The sequence below is a fragment of the Rhopalosiphum maidis genome, chromosome 1, assembly GCF_003676215.2.
Source record: "Rhopalosiphum maidis isolate BTI-1 chromosome 1, ASM367621v3, whole genome shotgun sequence".
Taxonomy (NCBI): Eukaryota; Metazoa; Arthropoda; class Insecta; order Hemiptera; family Aphididae; genus Rhopalosiphum; species Rhopalosiphum maidis.
Window position 1 is genome coordinate 44,226,796 of NC_040877.1, and position 11,556 is coordinate 44,238,351.

The window sequence follows — 11,556 nt, forward strand, 5'->3', positions numbered from 1 at the left end:
ACGATTAACGAGTGACGATTAGCGCCCGTAAAACCAACAATTATATAAAAACTCGACACACGATAAAATATTATAAATTTGTTAAACAATAATTGAAAAAAGGACGACAGACGTTGTTAACGCGAAGACGTGTAGAGAGAGGATGACAAATCTATTTTGTCATGATGACAGTGTTCTATGCGCGCACCAGCCCGAAAAAGCATCGATGCATTCTACATATTATTATATAACTCTCGATAAACATTAATAATAGAACAAAAATAATCAATAACAAACGAATTGGTGCATGTGTGTGTGTGTGTGTGTGTTTACCATTTAGTATTTAGACCTATTTATAATTCGCTATTTTTCAACGGCGGCGCAAACAAAATGAACACATATGAATGTTTTTTTTAATAAGCCATGATTAGACTTTTGATTAAACTCATTGGCGAAACTAGGGAGTGTGCTTTAGGTAACTAGCTTGTATTTATAGTTTATACCATTAATTTTAATCTTGTAGAAACTAGAAATTTGAATAGCAAAAATGAAAGCTTAATAATTTATCGATTTACAATTTATAATAACACAATAACAATTCTTTTATAATATAACAATTATTATGTTAAATTTAATATACCTATTTATAAATAAAAAATCACCGCCACTCTGCCTAAAATATTTTAAATTTTCTACATGACTATAAATTATAATACTACAATATTGTATTGTTATATTATATTAATCATTTAAATCAGTAATCTAATTTTCTCTGAGACACGGACATTTTCGTCACGATCAGGAACGTATGCATAAAAAAAGTTTTGGAATGTTTTTGAAAATTAGTTATTGAAAAGTAGAACTATTTTTTTAATAAATATAAAAAAATGTTTTGTGAAAATTAGATATAGTTACAATACTTTTTTTAAATACAAACATTAATGTAACAAAATTAACATTAAAATTGAATAAGTAAATAACCATACAAAAACCCAAGTATTTCGAGGGGGGTATTTAAATACCCAAAACATACCCCCCCCCCAATTTTTTTTCAGTTACAGCCTTTCCCTATGTATGTGCCTGGTCACGATAATGCCATTATACTAGTGTCTATATTTACTTTACGGACAGCTCACTGTAGTACTGTACAGTGTACATCACGGACTAAATAATCTTATACATAACCTGCATAACAGGCTTGCAAACTCGTTACCTACCTAGTCATTATTAGAGCTCAGAAGTTTGGAACTAAGACGGACATAATACGCATGCAAATATATGCTGAAAAATTGTAAAATATAAACAAAAAAATGTTAATTACACAAAACGTATTCATTACACTGAAAAAGACATCTTTTTAAATTTAAAAGATACTGTAGAATGTCAAATGTGACAATTTATCAATGAATAAACAATAAGTAGATTTACGATAAAATATTATTTCGCCATATTAGCAAACGTAAATTAAAAGCATATCGTACCGTTGTCGTCAAGACGTCAAATAAATATACGACTGTGACGATGACAATAAATACCTACGTAAACACATAATACTGATAATATTGATTATTGAGTTTTAAATTCAATAGATACCTATCTATTATTTAATATACCACCATACCGGTGATATTGAATTGGGTCCATGCTACTTCAATTTTTACTGGAGCAGACAAACAAATATATATATAAATCCTGGGTAATGCTAATAGGCTGAAGGTACTTAACTCGAACAACCAAAAAATATTGGTCGGACTCAACTCCTATAACCCAAAAGTATTTGCGGGACTCAATTCAATGTCAGCCTAATATACATAGGTTAAGAAAAAAAATTTAATTGAAAATCAATGACGGTAATCGGTCAAAAAGTCCGGGGACAAAAAGTCCATTTTAAAAAAATTTGGACTAAAAGTCCGGATTCAGTTTTTGTTGTCGGGCAAAAAGTCCGAACACATTTTTAATGTCGAACAAAAAGTAAAAAAATACAAAATATTTTAAATAATTAATATTAATTTTAAAAATTTAAAAATGTTTGTAGACATTATATTATATATTTTCTATTTTCTTATTTTCATTTATAATTATATAATTTATTATTACCATTAATTTTAATAGGTACGTAGTAAAATATAGAATGTAGATACATGTATTTAAAAATATTAAGATATAATTACACAATATTTTAGGAACAACAATATCAAAATTTATTTGTACGTTGTACCACTTGTACCTAACTAAATACCTACATTTCAACAAAACAATGAATTTTTTTATTTATAAACACGTCAACTATAAACTAAAACTAAAAAAAAAAATATTATACATACTAAAAATATATAAATTTGTCATTACTATACCTACTATAGATACATAAACTACAATAGATTTCGGATATATTTTTGTTAGTTTTACGAAAAAATAATAGAATAATAATATATTAATATGTGTACAGACATTTTTAAATTTTTAAATACTTAAAATAAATATTAATTATATAAAATATTTTATATTTTTGAACTTTTTGTCCGACTATAAAAACTGAATCCGGACTTTTTGTCCAACTTTTTTTAAAACGAACTTTTTGTGTATAGAATTTTTGTCCTCAGACTTTTCGTCTGCGATTCATTAATGACATAGACAAAATATGTATATTAAATTTTATGATCTACCAATAAATGACTGGTCTAATGTACAGTGTTCTACCGACTAAATGTATATGTATGCAGTATGCGTATGCTATTTAAAATAGGTAGATAGTAACTTTAATGTACTTACTCATACTAAAATGTTGATTGTTATATTCATATAGCAAAAGTACTTTTTAAATCTGATAAAATAATCATCAAATATTTGAGTTTTGTAGGTTTTATACAGTGTTGTAGGTAAAACGTACTATAAATCATATTGACAATTTTGTGGATCTAAAAACAGTAAAATACTCAAGCAATTAAGTCATTGTGGAAATCAGTCAAGTCAAATATAATACAAAAATTAATGGTGAGTCTCCACTATTAAACTGCCAACTTAAAAAAGAATGGGAGCGATTATGCCACCCGATAAAAACTCAAATATTTAATGATTTTTAACCAGATTAAAAAAATCTTTTGTTGTATGAATGTAACAATCAACATTATAGTACGAGTTAGTACATTAATATTTTTAGTAGAATAGGTACCTACATAAATATTTAGTCGCGCTCATTGGATCAACCGTTTATCGGTAGATCACAGATTGGAGTGATTTATATAATTTTTTTCTATAGATAAAGAAACATATACTCTGTGAAATGGCTGTAGCACTCAACCGCGCCATACTGTAGTTATAACCACAATTTAATTTAGAAAAATATAAAAAAAAAAATAATTTTAAAAGAAATGTAGCTCTGATACTAATATACTATAGTAGACCGACCAGTTATGTAAATGATTTTTCTCAGCCATTTGTCGTACCAAAAACTTGACTAAAACGCATATATGTATGACACAACTATACAAGATCGTTTTAAATATTTCAATAATCTTCTCTTATTACATATCATTAACATCGAGAGAGATATGATTGATAATCTTGATATTAATATTATAATAGACGAATATTCCAAAGTAGACGTTCGTATGAATTTAATATTATGGTTCATAACAAATAATTTGATAATTTGCATAAAGTATAAGTTCTATTAATTAATTATTCATTTCAAAAATGATTGTATATTATAATATTATTATTTGAAAGATAAATGAAAAAAAATATTTTTCTTTAAACGATCTTTTAGAATATTTGTTTTAGTGTAATCGTGTTTACATATTATATACAAATAATGGTTTGGGGGACTAGGGGAGGAGGTCCACTGACGAGTTACAAACAAATTAAGAGCTTAAATGGTTTAGTAAAATTATACCTATATAATTAATTATAATTTAAGAGTAAATATACAGCCACGGGTACTTTATAATTGTATCTGCATTACTGCATTAAAATATTAAATTATACATCGCAATACACTATAATATTGATTGACATAAATAACAAATTTATTTATAGAATTTATAATTATTTAAACAAATTCCACGAAGTTAAAATATTAAGTAACCACCTCCAATAATGTACATATTATATATATATATTTGAAACCAGAGAGTCCGTGGAACGTGTCGTCGAATTAAAAAAAAAAAATCATAATGACCGACAGATAACATAGGTAGAAATATAAATATAAATATAAATATATATATATGTGTGTGTGTGTGTGTGTGTGTGTGTGTATATAAGTATATAGGTAACATTTATCATTATCACTCTGCCGTAATATACGCCTTGGTTTCGCTTTATATAAATCGCTTTGATTATTTAGATACAGGTATATAATAGTTACAATATAATTTGTTATAATCGCTACTGCAGCCGAGACATGTTTGATATATTTTATTATACGACGCGAGAGTCACGATCGCCACACGTCGGTCAACGATATCAATAATTACGTTTAACTGCGGTAAATGGATTCATTATACTCATAATTATTAATAATACTATTAATGCTGCATTTGGCACCAAACGCCCTACAACAGCAGTGATATGGCAAAATCCGAATGCTTTTTTGGTTTTTTAAACGTATGCGGATGTGCTCTCTCAATAGCTACGTTCAACATGGTAAATATATCTAATACTCGTAATAATAGCCTAACCTTATAATAGGTATAGTTATATTATTACAATATATGCACAGGTAGTACGTGGTACTTAAAAATACCTTTTAATATATTATATATTTCAGATAATAAATTTAAAGTAGGACACTTTATTATATTTTGTTCAAAAAATATTAGCGTTTTGGAAATTTATTTTTATATAATTTTACTATTTAAGTCATTTTAATTTACAAAAAAAAATAATTCTATTTCTTAAAGTTCATTTTTTAAATTTAAAATTTTTTTAAAAAACAAAATACATTAATTCTTTGTTCCAAAACATATTCTGTAGAATATTTTTTAGAGTTCTTCGATGTATAAAAATTAAATTTTTAATGAGTATTTTATGAATTATAAATTACAATTTTGGTCTACTACTCCGCTTAACGAAACTTTAAACATTTATTTGTTATAAGTATTAAGTTTTAACTTATAATTAATAAGTTACTTGTTCAAAATTTGATTTTTTTAAATCAAAATTCTCCGAATAATATTCTGCTAAGAAATTTATTAAAAATATATGATAATGATGTCAATGATGTCATTAAAAAGATAAAAAATTAAAATATTAAACGATAAAAGTGGTTCTTGATAGCAAATTAGATTTGGTAATTGTTTTCAGACATCAGTATTTTTCAAAATAATCGGCAAAAACGATCAAAAATTCAATGAAAACTGAAAATTTTACTCAAAATTAGTTTTTGACAAAATCAATTTTGTTATATCGGTGTAACTAAAAAAAACGAATAACCAAATGTTTACCAAATGATATCAGAATTGTATAAACATTATAACATTTTCAAAATATTTTAACTCTTTTTTAAATTATTTATAGGTATGAGAAATCTCCTATTTTGTTTAAATATTTTTTGAAATGCTAAGTCGAAAAGCTTGAAAATTTATTACAAGGTTATTCCTTATAAATGATTATTACCAGCTACCTACATAAAAATCTTTAAAATATATAATAACAATTTTTTTTATAAGTATTTCAACTTTAAATTTTGATAAAATTCAAGATATTTTAAACTAAATTGAATTTCAATGATAATGGTACATTTGCACATAACAAGAATATATTATAATAATCGTCTTTTAAATATATTTAAATTAATAAATATCTACTTAAAAAGTTAACAATAGTCAATAATAGTATATAATTGGTGATGTACTGGTGTGGCACATAATAAATTATGTATCTACGATTTGTTTACAATGCAGAAATTAATAATTTACAATATATATAAAAGTACGAATTTCCAAAAAAGTATCCAATTCGTAGTTTTAAAAATCTATTTAACATTTGATTATATATTTATATAGAATAGACCAAACATTTACGTAGTAAGGCCAAATTATTACATAACATACACAAAAATACAGTTATCAAAGTCTTGATTTGTATTAAGTTGAGATTTTATTTAAAAAAAAATTCACAGTACCTACCTAAATAATAAATATACCTAATATAATATAACAGATGTATAGTTTTTCTTATATTACAGACTACAGTTCAAACAGCTTAAACGGATATAATAGGTACTCTTAAAGAAGTAATAGATAGTTAGGTAGGTAACTTAAAACAAAACCATACAAATTCCTTTTGTGTTACTTGTGCTATTTTTTACTAGTCTAACGTTAAGCGGTATTAAAAGACAATTTTTAAAAATTTGTTTATTTATTTTAATAAAAAAAAAAAAAGTAGATATAAAAATATTTGAAATTTATTTTAAAATAATTCTGTATTAATATATTAATTTAAAAAAGAAAATTTTACATTTTTTTTTTTTTTAATATCCCATTAAGTATGTAATTCACAATATATATTGTGATAGAAATTCGAAATAATCTTCGAGGTAATAAATATTTGCATAAATATATACTAAACTGTCTAAACTATTATACAAATTATAAATAACAAAATATACATTAGAAACGTAGAAAAAATATTTATATAATTATATATGTTAACGGCAATGTGTATAATATTGGTATTTTATAAAATGTTTAGGAACTCTATATAATATGAATACTACAGTAGGCAATTTATAAAATTGTTTAAACTATCTAAGCATTCTAAAAATTATATAAAATGCCAAACAATGTATAGATAATGTATTTAATCCATGTTATCAATATTGATATTTGACAATGTACCTTCACCTAATAAAAATTCATTAGTAATCACTAATCTGTAATATCGATAACTTTAATGGAGTATAATAGTTTCGACTGCCGACAGATGCCTCGATAATTATTTCGTCACCATAGTCATAATATACTATTTTCACGTTTCAGTCTTTGACAAAATGTGATGCGTGGAGAGTCGAGTTTAGGTTGTGAAGAGTTATAATAATAATTAATAACTATGCACTACCCATACAATTTACAAATTAATTTTTTTTGTGTGCTAATAAAATTAATTGTCTTTAATATGATAAAAGGAAATTTATTTTTTTGGATTTTTCCTAGTGATTTCCTTTTTCTACAGATTGCCAATTGGTTGTTAGTCATTTTATGAAATGCTCATAGTTATTAGTTATTATACCTACAAAATATTTAGGAAATGTACGTAAAAAATATACTTATATTATATACTTCTTTAAAAATTACCAGGTATTATATAGAATTATTAAAATTCCTATTATTCCTAAGCATTTTATATATTAAATATATTATACACATTGTTGCTAACATAGGTACTTATACAATTATATGCTCTAGAATGTATAATTACAAATACTATTTTGACATTTTATTGGAATTAGGACTTAAATGGTAAAATCAAATTTTGATTTAAATGATCAATATACTACGATATTAAGCTCATAGCCCTAATTAATTAACATTTCTTAGCCTCAGGAATATTATATAACAGTTAATCATTGTTGACCGGCATAATTTAAAGAATTAGCTTTTAACTCAGCTAGGTACTTATTAAAAATAATTTTATAATATTTCATATATCTATTAAATATTAATATTAGGTATCTTTTAATTTCCATATAAATGTGATGTGAATCATATTTAAACACATTTGTGGAAACGGATAAAAGCGAATATTACAATAGAATTTGTATAGACGTGCGCAATCATTCATCAAGTACACAACATAATAAGAAGTATTTAATAGTAGTGTTATTTAATGATTGAGTATTATGCAGGTGTTCATGTATTATATACCTACATAATATATTATTCAATATAAAAACAAAAAAAAAAAAAAATTTAACATAATTAATTCATGTTTATCTTTTTAGAGACTAGAAAGTAAAATAGTAATAAATAATGATAACACAGTATTATAGTACTTAATAAAATATATTTAGAGCATGTCCCAAAATCATAGTCAATCATAATTATTGTGTTGAGAATTTAATTTTAAATACAAACTAAAATAAGAAATTCACCTATTGGTTTTTAATTGTTGCATAGATAATTTGATGGTTTTATATTCTTTAAGCAAACCATGTCTAATTATAATATGCTAAATAGATATTAGGCAATCTCAGCACTAGATTAGTGTAAAAGTATTATAATTTAAGTGTCAATTAAAATATAAAATTAAATTTTTAAATTTTACAGAACTACAGAAAATTTAGAAAATATACATCAAACCAATAGGTTTGATAATTGAAAAAAATAAATTGTATACGTTTCATAATAATAATTCTAATATAATTGCACATAATTTATTACTATATTTATTAGTCCATAGTTGCTTTTTTAATTTATAAGTGAAAAAAAAATGTATACCTACGTACTTAACTACCATAGAACAGTGTGGATAAGTATATGTTGTATAAATAACTTAAAATTATTCTAAATATTTTGAAAATATCATAAGTTTCAGGTATATTTTATGAATTATAAATACAATAAATTAAATTAAATCATTGTTTTTCGTAAGAATTAGTATTTGGAAATGCCTATAAAAACTGTATTATGGTATTTTTTAATAGCAGAATAAACAACTTGTGAGGAACTGATTTTTTATTTATTTAAATTTTCAAGTATTAGCTATGAAAATTGAAAATTTTATAAATTTTCAACTGCAAAACAATTTGTAATTTTTTGTGATTTTAAATAATTTTTATCAAAATTTCAACTTAAAATGATTATAACAATAATTTGTGAATATGTATTTTAATTTTTAAATATTTTCATATAACTATACAAATAACTGAAGTGGAATCTTTTATTAAATTGTCAATAATTTTGACATAGCAAAACTATTTTTAACGAAATTTATTGAAAAAAAATTTAAAGAGTTGAAAACATTAAATGTCTATAAATAGTTCAAAAAGAATCAAAACACTTAGAAAGTTATACTTTAACATATTATGTAGGAAATTCTAAAATAAACATTGTGAATTTTGTGAAAATTTTAAGTATCTATGGTTATTCATTTTCGAATTAGATACAATAAATAACAAAAATCATTTGAGGAGAAATAGTTATTATAAGGATGAATATCTAATACCATAAAAATTTTAACTTCAAACTGTTATAAGTTATAACAATTAATGTGTCTTTCTGGTAAAATGTTTATTTTTGTTATAGGTTAAAATACTAATGAAGTAATGAAACATTTTTACTGCATTTTTAAATCTTAAATATAATCCCTTTAATATTTGTATACGTGCCTATGCAAATAAAAACAATTTTAATTGACTTACGTTTAAAAATGTGTTGATAATAGTACAATAAAAAAACTTCTTTTATTATCACAAATTATGAGTAAATATTTAATAGGTTCAACTTAAGATGTGGACATGTAGTGAATACGTTTATCATAAATTACATCTACAAAAATTAAATTAAGAAAAAATATATATAGGTACATTAATTACAAATATATTTGATAAACATATAATTTAGGCATATATAGCATAGTTGTAAATCATTATAATATTTATTTTTAGTTTATAAATTATCATATAAATAATTTATAAACTAAAAATATATATATTATTTATATAATAATATATTTTATATATTTTAGGGTTTTTTTTCGCTTTGCGTCATCATAATAATTATTCTTCTATATAAAGAGGATAAATTAATGATAACTGGTAAGTTAATAACAGATTAATATTATACTTAGTTTTAAAAATGTGAATTTTGTTTAAATAAGTACTGAAAAGTTTTATTTATTTTGTTGTTCTTTATGAATAAATTAATTTTTATATTTTTTAATAAAATACGAATATGTAATAATTTAAATTTTTACTAGGGCTTGTTATTATAATTTAACATATAATGTATAACACATACCTACCTACCTACTTCATCAATAAGCTGTTATTTTATTTTAAAACTTACAAATTTGCAAGTAAAATCTGTTTGGAAATTATGTCTCCTGAATACTTTAATATTACTAAATACAACTCAAACATTTAGTTTAATTTACAAACCTTGCTAAATACTTAATAAAAACCTTATACTTATCTGAAATAAATAAATTAATCAATATAATATTAATAATAAGAACAATTTATTGATTAAAATGAAAATAAAAATGTAACCTTTTATCTGTTTCAGATCAAACTTTTGCAAAGTTTTTCAAAATAATAGCAATTCTACTTTTATTATTCTTACTACATTTAATACTTTACTTCAACAATAAATTGAAGAAAGCAACATTTGTGGTAATAAGAAATATTAATTTCTTAATAAAGTTTAAATATATTGTCTATGGATTATGAATATTTTTTTTCCAGCACAATATTCTATTCATTCGACAGTGGTTGATGTTTCATTGTATATTTTACACATTATTATCTACTTTATTGTGTTATTATCTATTTATAAATCTACATTATAAAATTGTAATTGTCACAGTTATTATTATAATTAGTAAGTATTAGTTGTTTCAAATCTGGTTTGAAAAATGTGATTATTAATGTTTATTGTTTAATTTTAGTTACGGAAATATATCAAATACACATAGTTCGAAGGTTTTATAACAACGAATTAGAACACTTAGCCACTTCAAGTTGTAACGCAGACAAAACAAGTATAAAACAAATATATTCCTTGTGGTTATAGCGAAGATATAATTTGTTCATTTAATTATTATTATTATTATTTATTATTATTGAAATGTTTACAGGGTGCTTTAATTTTACACCAATTCAAATGGAGGAAATAAGTGTTAAGTATACCCAATATAAATGTATAAAAATGCCAAACTAAGATACTATATTTCATAAGAATATACTTGGATTTTTGTATTAAAAGCATTAATAAAATAAAAGTTTATGATTATTTTTTGTCAAAATTTATGTTAAATAAAATGGTTTATAATTATTGAATTATGATCCACACATTAATTTTATACTCTAATAAAAAAAAAAAAAACAAATGAAGATAAGAAAAATTTTTTTTTCAGCTTTCTTATGATATTTTTGTTGATATATTTTAAAAATATATAAAAATCTTTAACACGAGCAAATTAAATATAATCTAATTTGTAAAGGTTTCAAAATTCAAGAAATGGAGAAACATGTATATAATATATGTATATATTTTTTTTAGTAAATTAAGAAAATACATAATATACGTATATATTATATATTAATTTTATAAATTGTATTAAAAATGGTTTTATTATTTATTTAGAAGAATTAATATATTTTAAATAATATTACAATTATTTTGGGATCTTTGTGGCTTATAAAATATGTATAAAAGTAACAGGCAGATAATTTATCATCTCAATTAAAAAGAATATTATTATTATAATAGTAGGTTTAAAGAAAAAAAATGTAAATATATAGTGAGATGGAACAGTCTAATTTCTCTGTACACAATATCAATAGAAATACATTATAAGTGAATTTGAAGTATATTTGAATTGTGATTCCGATTTTCTAAAAAAACAACTTCA

General features: G+C 22.9%; 1 protein-coding gene across 2 annotated transcripts; it reads left to right on the forward strand.

Moving 5' to 3' along the window:
* Positions 1-4,386: 4,386 nt before the first annotated feature.
* On the forward strand, positions 4,387-10,887 carry LOC113549733. Of its 2 annotated transcripts, XM_026951182.1 has the most exons (7): positions 4,387-4,468; positions 4,545-4,626; positions 9,670-9,739; positions 10,209-10,315; positions 10,388-10,523; positions 10,591-10,683; positions 10,780-10,887. In XM_026951182.1, the coding sequence occupies exons 2-7, from the start codon at positions 4,552-4,554 to the stop codon at positions 10,860-10,862; spliced, it is 564 nt and encodes a 187-aa protein (XP_026806983.1). In that variant the 5' UTR covers positions 4,387-4,468; positions 4,545-4,551; the 3' UTR covers positions 10,863-10,887. The 2 variants fall into 2 exon arrangements, with proteins under 2 accessions (XP_026806983.1, XP_026806984.1); XM_026951183.1 differs by lacking the exons at positions 4,387-4,468; positions 9,670-9,739 and having other exon boundaries at positions 4,532-4,626.
* Positions 10,888-11,556: the final 669 nt, after the last annotated feature.